At 51.5% G+C, this 13,624-nt stretch overlaps 1 protein-coding gene across 1 annotated transcript in view; it reads right to left on the bottom strand.

The window, feature by feature from the left end:
- Nucleotides 1-9,870, bottom strand: part of ARFGAP3 (ARF GTPase activating protein 3) — a 55,845-nt gene extending 45,975 nt beyond the window's left edge. The window contains exons 1-2 of the mRNA XM_086712109.1: nucleotides 9,686-9,870; nucleotides 3,291-3,409 (exon numbers count right to left, since the gene is read on the bottom strand). Of these exons, the coding sequence (XP_086568235.1) occupies nucleotides 3,291-3,409; nucleotides 9,686-9,754 (188 nt within the window). The 5' untranslated portion in view covers nucleotides 9,755-9,870. The remainder of the gene's footprint in view (nucleotides 1-3,290; nucleotides 3,410-9,685) is intronic.
- Between the last annotated feature and the right edge of the window lie 3,754 nt (nucleotides 9,871-13,624).

The raw sequence follows: 13,624 nt of genomic DNA, 5'->3' as shown, positions 1-13,624 counted from the left end.
CAGGCTCTGTGCTGACAGCTCAGAGCCTGGAGCCTGCTTCGGATTCTGTGTCTCCCTCTCTCTCTGACCTTCCCCCGTTCATGATCTGCCTCTCTCTGTCTCAAAAATGAATAAATGTTAAAAAAAAAAAAAAAAGTAGTTACTAAACAGTTCACTTTTTCCAGCCTCTATACTTTTTTAAAATATTTATTTATTTATTTATTTATTTATTTAGAGGGAGAGAGAGCATACGCGCATGCGTAAGCCAGGGAGGGGCGGGGGGGGGGGGGTGGGCGCAGGCCGGGGGCGGGGAGAGAATCCAAGCAGGGATGCTGGGTTCGATCTCACATCCTTGAGATCATGACCTGAGCCAGTATCAAGAGTCAGTAGCTCAACCGACTGAGCCACCCAGGCGCCCCATACCTTTTCTCAAAGCCTGACTGCTGACCTCCTTTCCCCTGCCTTGTTTCCATGATCAAAATCTCACCAAAACTTCGAAATTCATTGCAAATGTTACCACCTCGTGGTCAACTTGGACTGACTTTCCAACCGGAAGTAGAGACAGTGCTGTTTTCATGTCCTATGGGGCACTTTGCAGTCTATCTTTTTGTTTCTTTTTTTTTTTTAATTTTACTTTTTTAGTGTTTATTTACTTGTGAAGGAGAGAGAAACAGTGTGAGCGGCGGACGGGCAGAGAGAGAGGGAGACACAGACTCCGTGGGGCTCGAACCCACAACCCGTGAGATTGTGACCTGAGTCGAAGTAGGATGCTTAACCAACTGAGCCACCCAGGCCCCTACAGTCTATCTTTCTATTCATGCTGTACTGAAGCCTGTCCCTACCCTCCTACTGGATTCCATTCACCTTTCATAAGCTCATGAAATACTTAACAGTGAACCTGAGAGGAAACAGAGCTGGAGGGAGAGGAGCACGGGGAGGCGCAGATGCCCCAGGAGCTGAGGCCCGGAGTTCAAGCCCCGGGAGGTGGTGGGCAGGGGCCAATACAGTTACATCCTCTGCAGTCAGCTCCAAGGCAGCTGGCCATTTCCGTGGATGCCTAACCCGCCTTTCCCTTTTTGGTTGGCAAAAGTTCATAGGTTTTTTCCTTTGTAAAATTGTTGACTTGAAATTCTACTTAAAAAAAACAAACAAAAAAAAAAAACCCTCCATTTAAATAAACATTCCACCCATGCCAAATTGTTCATCTGTTCGTGACTGGGAGGTGGGGCTGTTGGGGGGGTGGGGCGGTGCGTGCGTCTGGCAGGGGAAGAGGGTGTAGAGGGGCAAGGGATTCTAGAGGAAGGACTTTTCACTTACTTTATGAACTTTGGGACTGCTTGGATTTTTTTTTTTTTTTTCCCAATGACCTAGTGTTTGTAATTTCTTCCCACCAAGAAAAAATTTTAATGAGCAAACCTCCGCCTCTTAAAAAACAAAAACCCTGCTGAGTATTCTCACCTTCCTTGACTTCCTCTTGCCCAAATCCTAGACTGCTGCCCTCCGGTTGTATAGGACTTTTGGACAGTTGTTTCTGAATCATTTATAAACACTGCGATTCATAGTTCTATTTATCTGACTTTTAAAAGGCTAGTCATTAAACCTACAGCAGCCCAGACAGACCCTGCTGTCTAGCCTCATTATGATCTGGGTCAGTCCTCCCCTCACCAGGGAACACGTCAGAAGACCGCCTGATTGCCTGGAATGGTTTATACTGGAGGTGTGCTTTGCTGGAGAGGCAAAGGGAGGGCCAGATTACAAGGGCGGGACTTGGCACAGAGGAAGAGGGACAGAACACAGTGAAGATAGAAAGGAAGACCAATGGAGTCCAGACTTCATGAGCTCTGGGCAGAGCAGCTCACCTTATGGTAACCGGTAACAACCAATCCGGGGGGTGGGGGGGTGGGGGGGAGGTGGAGAGGAGGGAAGTACCCCAAAAAGAAACCTGCCCGGGCAAGTAAATCCCTCAACATTTAAAGAAAAGGACAAGAACAGGACAGTGTATTCAAAATATTCTGGGAGCAGCATCTAAGACAAAAAGACAAGAAATGGATAGATACTCTGAAACCAGGAAGAACACAAAAGAACTCCCTTTTCTAAGTAATTGCCTACGGAGTTACGTGGCTATAAATATTTAGCCCATCAGCCTCTACAAACTGATTTCCGGAAAAAAGAACTCACGAAAGTACATCAGGAATGTTTTTTTTTTTTTTTTAAGTGAATATATTTTTAAAAGAAAATTATATTATTTTTACTATGTAGTTTTTGTGCCATCATAGAAAATGTCTCATTACAAATAATAATCGATTTATCTTATAGGAACCAATGTTCTTCATAGTAATAGTATTATATCGATGTTCCTTAAGTCATAAGGAATGGAGGGGGGGTTGCTGACGAGCAAGCCTCGCTCAGTTCCAAGTGCTGAGCCTGCCTGGAGATCCTTTTATTATTTCAGATTATTTTATTTCACACAAGGGCACTTCAGCCTCCCACCGGACTGTGGGGCTGTGTCCAAGGGGGCCACACGCAAAAGCCCCATCTAGGCTGCAACCAGACTGTCCAGAGTAGAAGATATGTACTCCCCAGAGGGAGCCAATGGCAGCCCACGTCTGCAGATTAAAAAAAAAAAAAAGACTTTCTTTTTACAAGCACATGAAATTGCCACTCAAACTCCCAACACAATCATTCACTCAGGCTTCGTGAGGTCAGCGGCCCTGGGAGCCAGAGCTGTAGGCCTGTGCTATAACGAGCCTTCTCGCCTTTTTCAATCTTTATTTATTTTTGAGAGAGAGAGAGAGACAGAGCATGAATGGGGGGAGGGTCAGAGAGAGAGGGAGACACAGAACCGGAAGCAGGCTCCAGGCTCCGAGCTGTCAGCACAGAGCTCGACGCGGCACTCGAACTCACAACCAGGAGATCATGACCTGAGCCGAAGTCGGACGCTCAACCGACTGAGCCACCCAGGCGCCCTGCTTCTCGCCCTTTGTATCAGCTCTCCTCCAGGCCTGTAGCACCCCAATCCCCTGCTGTCGCTGATCTGCTGGTTATTAGAAGGTGATAAAGGGAAGGGAAGAGGGTCTCAGATCCTCCCTCCTGACTCTGTCTGCAGCACCACAGCCTCAGATCTCTGACACAGAGCTCTACGGAACAGTCAGCGAACGGAAAATAAGTCATCTTCCAGGTTACCTAACTATAAAGATTTCGGTCCCCGCGACTCCTCGTCGGCCTCTCATTCTACCTGACGGCAAAGCAAACGTAAAGCAGAAAAGGGGAAAAGAGCCGCTCCCGCCCATGACGAAAACAGACTCACTCACCTGATAAAGCTCAAGTGGACCCCGAGTGACCTGTGTGACCCTGAGCAGTCGATGCAAAGGAACACCCCGTAGGTTATACTCGCCCAGCTGGGGTTCTTGGCCCCACAGTCAAAACACACCTGGAAGACAATTTCAAAACTCAGTTATTAATTCATCCCTATCAGCTAAATGAGCCATCTCACAGGCTGCGATACATGACCGAGCTTGAAAGCTGCTTAACGTTCACAATTTGAAACGGGTTAGTACAAAATATCTCACCTGGTTTTTTTTTTTTTTAAAAAAAAACCTCAACATTTGGGGCGCCTGGGAGGCTCAGTTGGTGAAGTGTCCAACTCTTGGTTTCGGCTCAGGTCGCGATCTCACAGTTTCGGGAGTTCGAGCCTCGCGTCAGGCTCTGTGGGGAACCTGCTTGGGATTCTCTCTCTCCCCCCTCTCTGCCACTCCCTGACTCACCCTATCACTGTCTCTCTCACAATAAATAAGTCAACTAAAAAAATTTTTTTTAAAAAACCCTGAACTTTCAATCTCTTTATTATTACGTTACAGATAATTATGTATTAATTAGGCATCAGCAGGGCTCCCTACCAGTCACGCGAATGAACACTAACCAGGGACGTTCCCCTGGTGGGAACACTCAAGGCCTTGTGGCCTCGTGGCCTTCCAGCCAGTGGCTCTCCACCGGCCCCCAGCCAGCTGAGGCGGAGGGGACGGGAGCCACCCTCACTTGCGCGGGGTGACCTGTGACCAGTAAGAAGGCAGAAGTTTCCAAGATTAGATAATAAAAGATGCCGTGGCTTCCTTTCTGTCTCTTGCCACCTCTCTCCCCTGGAGCACTGGCTCTGGGGGAGGCTAGCTGGCAGGTCTCGGGGACACTCGAGCGGCCCAGGGGAGAGGCTCAAAGTGGTGAGGGACGGACGCCCCGAGTGCAACGAGCCGGTGAGGAGCAGGGGCCGGCGGAGCACCTCAGGACCGAGCTTGAGAGTGGGGAACCCCAGCCTGGAGAGACAGCAGCCCCAGCAGACGGCCTGACGGCACCCTTATGAGAGAGCCAGGGCCCTCCTCCCTCAACACTGACTGAGGTCAAACAGTCTTCATCTGAGAGCGTCTGGCAACAGGAGCATACAAACGACTTTAAAATATCCAGAGTTTGTCACGGGATTTAATATTTATAATTAATTAAAGTCAGAACAACAGAAGGGCACGGGGCGCCTGGGTGGTTCAGTCGGTTGAGCGTCCGACTTCGGCTCAGGTCGTGATCTCACAGCTCATAAGTTCGAGCCCCGCGTCCGGTCCTGTGCTGACGGCTCAGAGCCTGGAGCCTGCTTCGGATTCTGTGTCTCCCTCTCTCTCTGCCCCTCCCCTGCTCATGCTGTCTCTCTCTGTCTCAAAAATAAAAATAAAAACATTTTTAAAAAATTAAAAAAAGAACCACAGAATGGCAAAAACTCCACTAATAAGAGAACATTTTTCTTTTCTTCCAGAATAAGAGTCCCAGGTTTTAAATACACTTGATAGACAGAGACGCCTATGGGAAGTTTGTCCCAACTACAGTCATCAAGAAAGATCTGGCTTCTGGCCTTCTGAGGGCAACGCGAGAGTGAGAACACGAGCGGATTTTCCAAAGGCCCTCAGCACGACAGGCTCACATGAAGTATAGGGTTAGAGTGACAACTGACGTGGAAGGTGCCGGTCCGCTCCAGTGTTTACTGACTATCTGCTGTATGCCAGATACCATGGTAGGCACTAAGGTATTTGGGAACGGATTCCACAAACACCTGCTGGGTCCCTGTCCCCTGCCAGGCCACCTGCTGGCCTTTCTGGAGCTCACTGCGCAGGGGGAGGGTAGGACACAGAAATTAAGATGCCCCGTGGTAACAGCCAGTCGAGTAAGGAATCCCCTTCCGTGGGACCCCAAACAGTGTGACCAACTCTGCCAATGGCGCTGTCCCTCTGCAAGAGGCCACCCATAGTCCCCCACTGACTCAACCAATAGTTGTGCACTTACTACCAAATAAGGACCAGAAACACGGGAAGCAGACATCCGAAGGGGGTTCAGGAAGAGTCTGCTCGCGTGGAGTCCGCACATGCACCCACAGTCAGCAGGCAAGACAGTTAGTTATAGGCGGAATCTTAGTAAGCAAGGACAAGAGAGAAAAAGTTTTCTAGACAGCGCCCAAGAGGCAACTGGACTCTCAAGAACAGAATCTTAAGGCACAATAAGCGGCAACAGCCTGCGGAGGAGACGCCCCGCGAGGGAGGTGACAAGGGAGATGGTGCACGGCCCAGAACGGGCAAGACTGAGAATCTTCCCGATGTGGGCTTGTCGCGTGGCTGGGGAGAGCGCAGACTGGCTTCTAACAGGCTGGTCTCAGCACCCTCGTGACCAGCAGCTAAGATGAGAAATTGCCAGAACGTAGCTCCGTGAGGGCAGGCGTCCTATCTTGTGCACCCGAGCTGAGCACGGAGCCTGGCACCAAGTAGGCACCTGCTGAATGCAAACACAGGTTGTTGGACAGTGTGTAGGGGCGGTTGAGATCAGGTACTGCGGGGTGTGAGACCAGCAGGCGGTTAGCGATGCAAGTCTGGCTCTCACACATGCTGGAGCGGGAGGCGGCTTTGAGAGCGGGATTGCACTTGGTTGTGATATGCAGTCCCACAGCAAAACTGAGATATGGTTTTCTTTTTCTTTTCCTTTCTTTTTTTTTTTTCTTTTTTTTTTTTTAGTTTACTTATTTATTTCGGGAGAGAGAGAGAAAGAAAGAACGAGTGGGGGAAGGGCAGAGAGGGAGGGAGAGAGAATCTCAAGCAGGTCCCTCACCGTCAGCACAGAGCCCAACTCGGGGCTCGATCTCACGAACCCCAACTGTGACATCATGAGCTGAGTGGAAATCAAGAGTTGGACGCTCAACCGACTGAGCCACCCAGGCGCCCTGAGATCCGGTTTTCTAAGCAGAATATCACTTCTCATGGTGATGGAAAGCAACTACCTCTAACAGTTGGCTTTGCCTACTGACGAGAGTAACTACTAGAGAAGTAACAGCTAACGCTGAGTGTTTATTCCACGTCAGGCATTGCTATTGGCCAACTGGACCATCATAACAACCCTACGAGAAGGCATTATTATTATCCCCATCGAGGCCAGCTTCTGGGCACACGTGTGACCTATACGGCTGCCCAGGGCCCCACGGCTGCTTAATGCTCTGCTGTCCCATCTTGAAATTCTCAACACTTTTAATTTTTTAATTTTTATCTTAGAGAGCGCGCGCGCGCACGAGTAGGCAAGAGGGCGGAGGAAGAAAGAAAGGGAGAATCTTAAGCAGGCTCCACGCTCAGCATAGACCCCGACACAGGGGCTCGATCCCACAACCCTGGGATCATGACCTGAGCCAAAATCGAGCCGGACGCTCAACCGACTGAGCCACCCAGGGGCCCTGAAATTTCCAACGCTTTTTAAACAAGGGCCCTGCATTTTCATTTTGCACATTTCGTATTCTCCGCAAAGCACTTGGTGTGGGTTTTCACCCCCATTTTAGAGAAAACTAAGGAATTACGAAGTGAAGTATCACAGCTGAGAAGCGGGATCTTGGGGACTCTACACCCCCAGCGGTCTGCCCCAGGGCTCACTCTTCACCCCTCACCACACTGCCCTCTCACAGGCCAGGCTGTCCTTTATCTGTCTTCCACCCGCCAGACTGGAAGCTTCCTGAGGGCAGGAGCCTGTCTCTGGATCCCTCAGTGTGCCCCACCGCTCTGTGGACCACAGCCGCCCAGCGGACACTTGTTGGCAGAACAACTCAAGCAATCGAGCAGTAAAACTTGAGCAGTAAAACACAGAGAGACCGGGAAGGACTTCTCAAACTAGAAAACAGACCCTTCTGAGTTAAAACCTTGATCCACGGTAAATATTCGTCGCACACGAGCAGGAGACATCGGATAACATATTCTTAAAGTAAACCACGTGGTTTCTTTTGAAGTACCTCTTCCGTCTGTATATCTTACAGCTCTCTCCATTACAGCCCCTTCTTAAAAATGCTTACGGTTAGGGCGCCTGAGCGGCTCAGTCGGTGAAGCGTCTGACTTCGGCTCAGGTCACGATCTCACGATTCGTGAGTTCGAGCCCCGCGTCGGGCTCTGTGCTGACAGCTCAGAGCCTGGAGCCTGTTTCAGATTCTGTGTCTCCCTCTCTCTCTGCCCCTCCCCCGCTCACGCTCTGTCTCTCTCTCTCTCAAAAATAAACATTAAAAAAAATTTTTTTTAAATGCTTACTGTTCCTCAACTCTTCCACATCACTAAAACGAGTTTTGATCTTTGCTTATCTAATGGTTTCTTCCTAAAGATCAAGTGAAAAATTCTTCATCAAGAAAGGTAGCACAATGCTGCGGAACATTACCAGAAAATATTTTTGCTCCACGCTTTTATTAATCCTGTTACGGGACATAACATTTTCCACGGGTGTGTGGGTTTGTGACAATAACAGTAACAATCAACTAGCTGACACTAGTGGGGACCGGCACATGGAGGTACTGTTCCAACTGCTTTTCTTGGGTTTTCTCATTTAATCCTTTGCAATAACCCTCTGGGTTAGAGCCTGCTCGTGTCTCCATTTTCCTCTGAGGAAAATGACGTACAACGTGGCCAAGGAACCTGCCCAAGGTGACACAGTTACCAATAAGCCCACACATATCCCTCAAAGGGTCCTAAAGACGATGAGCTCTTCCTTAAAAGAAGGCACCTTCGGGGCGCCTGGGTGGCTCAGTCGGTTAAGCGTCCGACTTGGGCTCAGGTCATGATCTCACGGTCCATGAGTTCGAGCCCCGCGTCGGGCTATGTGCTGACAGCTCAGAGCCTGGAGCCTGTTTCAGATTCTGTGTCTCCCTCTCTCTGGCCCTCCCCCGTTCATGCTCTGTCTCTCTCTGTCTCAAAAATAAATAAACGTTAAAAAAAAATAAATAAAAAAAATAAAAAAAAAAAAAAGAAGGCACCTTCCCTTCAATGAATTCAAAGAGAAGACACACTGTTTCGGAGATAGAGCAGACAAAAAGTGTAACTTCTACACTGCCAGGCACAGACCCTAACCTTGTCTAGCTCTAGGGCAACCACTCTTTGTAATAACAGATGAATCTAAATTTGAAAATCAAGAAAACGGCCAAGAAATGGGCACTCGAGAATTCCCGGAGCCTTTCTCCTCCTCCGACTTCCCTACATTCATCAGACAATCCCTCCAATAAGCCGTTTCCTTTCTCATCTTCCTAGTCTGTAAAAATACAGGCTCCCTTCCAAGGCTTAGGACAAAGACGTCTTAATTTTGCGAAACTCGGGATCTTTCCATGCTGGGACGCCCCAGCTCACGACCATGATCGTTAACAGCTGTTCACTTTGGAGGTGACAGTGGGGAGCCCGACAAACTGCTGCCACGGGAGGGGAGGGGACAGTCCACGCTGACGCCCCGACAGCCCTTTGCACTCTCCAGGTTCCACGCTGACCTGTGATCCTCAGGGGAGGGTGTCACGTGAGCGCGATGTGTCATCACAACATCTCCAGCCGGTTGCGAAAAGTTGTAAAAGTCAGAGGAGAAAACCACCTCTGAGACCAAAAAAAAAAAAAAAAAAAAAAAAAAAGGAAAACCCCAATCTCCAAACTCTCCAAAGATTTTGGAGAGACCCAAAGGGAAGAAAGAGAAAGGGGTGTATGGTGGGCCCTCTTAGCAAGAGAAAAGAGGCCATTGAACACACACCACTTGGCCGCTTTAGCAGACAGGGAAACTGAGGCTGCCATCAAAACCCACGGGCAAGCAAGCAGGCTCCAACAGGCACCCCAGGAACTTCAGCGGTCAGCTCCAGTGTGCGGGGCTGGGGGTGGGGGGTGCGGGGTGGGGAGTGGGGTCGCACGAGCTTCCCCACGCGCCCAGCGCTGCCAGCTGGAGTTTCCGAGCCGGTGCATGCGTCCCAGCTGGGTCACAGGTGGCCTGCGGTGTCCGCCCCGCTCACAGGAGCCCCTGTGTATGCCCCCCAGCCCTCTCTCGGGGCCCCGAGCTCGCCCGCAGCTCTCTCCAGAACTCACGGGGTCCACTCCGCCACCCTGCCCCCCGTGTGTGCTCCCCCGCTCGGTGTCAGGAACCACAAGGTCTGTGCCCCCCCCCCCCCCCGGCGCCCGGGACCCCCAAGTGCCCGCCCCGCCCGGGGCCCCGGTGTGCGCCCCCTCCCCCTCTCCCTTGCTGAGGCTGGGGGCGGCGCGCGGCCCGGACTCAAGCGAGGCCCAGGCGCCGCCGCAAGTGCGACGTGTCACAGGCCGGGCCGGCCCCTCCTCCCGCGGCCGCGGCCACTGCCGCAGCAGGGGCCGCCCGCGGGGTTCGGCGCCGATGGCCAGCAAGCCTCAACACGCCCGGCAGCCGTTACCTTATTGGTGGGCACCGAGCGGAGGCGCTTGAAGATGGTCAGGATGTCTTGCTTGCTGGGGTCCCCCATGGTCACCACAGAAGCGAGGCGCCGCCGGCCCGGCCAACCGGGAAGGACCAAGCAGGAGCGGTTGCCGCCTCCGGGAGATAGACTGTGGCCGAGGGGGGCGGGGCTGAGCGTGACGGCTAGGCCCCGCCCCCAGGCCCCGCCCCCTGTCCCGCCCACAACCGGAGCTCACGCACCGCTCTCTTCTCGCGGCCTCGCTCGGCAACGCCGCTGGCTCCGCCCGCTCGGGCCCCGCCCCGGCGCTGTCCGCGCGTGCGCAGGAGTCTCGGGAGCCTTCTTCCGGCCGCCGTCTGCTCGGGGCCGTGCGAGGCGAAGCTGGGCGCGGATGGGTTTGGTTCCCGCGCGCTGGCGCTTGGGACCCGCCGCCACTCGGGCTGGTGGATCGCCACGTCGACCGACGGCCGACTGCGTGCTTGGCCGAGGTCTTCTCACCTCGTCCTCGTGAGGGCGCAGGACCAGTCCCTCCAGGTGGCAGAGGAGGAGACGTGATGGCAAAGGGCCGACCCTCCACCTCCCGACGCTTGTCGCTTGTCACCTTCCTTCCTTTAAAAAAAAATCTTTTTTTTCATTAAGGTGAAGCCGACCCCTGGGGTGGGGAAGCTTTCATCGCCCGAAAATTGGTTTTCTTAGAGGATCTGTTTGGGTATCGGGTCAGCGAGAGAGGGCCGTTCTCTTGAGGCTCAGCCCTAACTGGTGAATAGACCAGAAAAGCAGCGCGACTTTCCCCAGCGCCCCGGGCTGCAGCCCACCCTTTGGCTGACGTTACAGAGGGTTTGAACTCGAGGAGGGGCGCCTGGGTGGCTCGGTCAGTTAAGCATCTGGGTTCGGCTCAGGTCACGATGTCACGGTTCATGGGATCGAGCCCGGGATCCGGCTCTGCACTGATGGCGAGGAGCCTGCTTGGGATGCTTTCCACCACCACCCCCCCACCCCCTACCCCACTCTCTCAATAAATTAGTAAATTTTTAAAAATATAAATAAACTCGTGGAGAAAGGTGCCTCTTTCACCCTCTGGGTGTCGAGCCGCTGGGAAATTGTCACCTGAGGCTGGGGTGCACCTGGGTGGTGCATGCACGTGCAAGGAAAACGGGGCAACCTTAGCTCCAAGCCTGATTCAGCCCGCTACTTCCTCTTCTGTGGCCTTGGTCAGGTCGCCTTGACTCCTGGCTTGCTCATCTGTACAATGGGGCTGGAGATGAAGAATCAGGGCACCCCCGGAAGCAGCTTCCCCCCGGGATCCCTGGAAAAGGCTCTGGCAGTTCCTGTCTGCTTTTAGAAGCCAGGAGTGCTCACTCAACCTGTGTGGTTAGATGCCCTCAGGGGAAGTTGGCAGCTTGCTGGGATGTGGACTCAGATAAACCCAGGGTTGGAACTTTTCCTCAAGGAAGGAAAACATGACCTTCCAGAACAGTGAGTTGCTTTTGCAGATAGCTGTGACTGAAAGTTCTTCCTTCTATTGAGTCCAAGTAGATATTCCTGTACCCTTTGTCCCTTGGTATTGATGCAGGCTGGCCCTTCAGAGGACCTGGAGGGAGTCCTGCAGGACCAGCCAAGAGGGCCCTTGGCTTTGCACAGGACAGAAACCCAACCTAGTGGGAGAGGAAGTGAGAGCAAAGGTTATTACATAGCGTAAGTGATACAACATAGCAGACGGAACGTCTGGGAGACTCAGAAAGGAAAGAAGAGAGTCTCTCCTTTGCTTGGGGTCTGGGTTGTTGTTGTTTTAATGTGTTTTTGTTTTGTTTTGTTTTGTTTATTTTGAGAGAAAGAGAGAGAGAGAATCCCAAGCAGGAACCATGCTGTCAACACAGAGCCCAACAGACTCAATCCCACCAACCGTGAGATCATGACCTGAGCCCAAATCAAGGGTCAGACACTTAACCGCTTAACTTAACTGAGCCACCTGGGCACCCGGACGGTCTGGGGTTTTAATGGAGGGTCGTGGTCTGGTGTACATGACTTAGGCATCTCAGGACTGGTCAAAACAAGGACAGGGGCTCAGGCGTCCTCCAGAAGCCCTGGAGCCCCGGGTCTTGGCATCGAGGTATCTGGAGTCTGTGGTCTTGGAAAATGTACCTGACGATCCTGCTTGGTCACTCCTTGGATGTTTCTATCATGCTGGAAGGCTCTCAAGAAATCATTAACTCCTTGACCTTTACAAAGAGGATGTACACGAAGGCATGCGCAAGACAGGGGTGCAGGTCCCAGTAGGAAAAGGAGCAGAAAAGCGTTTTTGTGCTTTGTGTTTTTCGTTTTTTTTTTTTTTTAATTTTTTTTTCAACGTTTTTTATTTATTTTTGGGACAGAGAGAGACAGAGCATGAACGGGGGAGGGGCAGAGAGAGAGGGAGACACAGAATCGGAAACAGGCTCCAGGCTCCGAGCCATCAGCCCAGAGCCCGACGCGGGGCTCGAACTCACGCGAGATCACGCGAGATCACGCGAGATCGTGACCTGGCTGAAGTCGGACGCTCAACCGACTGCGCCACCCAGGCGCCCTGTGTTTTTTGTTTTAACGAGGTCCCTTCAGTTTCCCTGTCTCAATACCTGTTTGGCCCTACACACAACACCCGGCATGTTTATGAGGAGCTGTCCTATCTTTTCTGATGGGACTGTTTACTCTTTGGAACTGAAATCTTACTTACCAAGTTACATATCAGACTCGGAGTATTATCTGCTCTACGGCATAGAGATCCCCCAGGAGAAGAAAAAGCCATTCAGTGAAGTGCGGTGTCTACGCTGATAGGCAGGGGTATAAAGGAAGGAAAACCACCATTTGTACACGCATCATTCTCTTAGTCCTCATCTGCTTAAGTGTCCTTCGTAGAACTTACTAGCACCTAACACTACGGTCTGTAATACTACAGATTGCCTCTCTTCGACTGCATATAAGTTTACTGAGGTCAGATCTGTTTTGTCTCTGCCTCTGTCCCCCGCACCTAGAACGTGCCTGGCACATTGTGTACATTCACGAAAGATGTGCGGAATAGACTTCGAAGGTAGGAAGCTAAAAAGAGCGCCACTCCCAACACGATCATGAGAAAAGACTGGATAATCAACAAAAGCATACCTTTTCTCAAGCCAGTCGGATGGCTGAGGTTGCAAAGCCACCAAGTAAACTGAATTCCAAAGAGAAATGAGCCTCCCCAAAGAGCAAAGGAACACAAGAACTCCTTCACCTTTGGCAAAGCGTAGGAGAAAGGTGGCCGCCATGCAAGTGGGCAAGGGGAACTCACCCCTGGGTGAGTCAGGTTTCCAACTGTCCGGAGATGGGCGCAAAACCCCACCCGCATCCCTTCTGGAAAACAAAAGTGGCAGACAAGCACTCTCCCTCAGGGTTCAGGCAAAGACCCACCGCTGCCCGGAGAGGAATAGAACCAAAGCCCAGTAATACCAAATCCAAAAGAGGGTAAGAGAGCTTCTCGCTCTCAAGAGGGCAGGTAAAAATTCAGTGTTCCAGATTTAAGAATAACAGAAAACAGAAGGAACCAGCCGACAGGCAGGTCCACGTGGCCTGCCGGGGACCGTCCTTGCTATTTACCTCTTACGAAGACATTCTGGTGTGGCTGTGGCCAAGTGAAATAATAGTTAGTTTATTCAGTTCATTCAGTTAGATAGGAGCTTGCTGAAAGCCAAGTGCCCCTCAACGGAAAAAGTAGACTTGCCTAGACAGTCATCCGATGAATCACAAAGTGAGAACAGGCACAGACCTTGTCCCTTGCCCCTGGAGGACACCAGTGAACTTTGGTTAGCGCTGAAGAGGAAAAAAACATAGGAATGCTATCTCTTACGCCATTTCTGTGCAGGTCAGATACATCTGAAAATGAACTCAGGAAATCACGAGCAGCATTATCTGATTCCCACGAACGCCTAT

The sequence above is a fragment of the Puma concolor genome, chromosome B4 (assembly GCF_028749965.1).
Source record: "Puma concolor isolate L17-30 chromosome B4, mPumCon1.1.hap2, whole genome shotgun sequence".
Classification (NCBI taxonomy): domain Eukaryota; kingdom Metazoa; phylum Chordata; class Mammalia; order Carnivora; family Felidae; genus Puma; species Puma concolor.
Note: the sequence above shows the minus strand (reverse complement) of the source record. Positions and strands in the feature narration are given on the sequence as shown.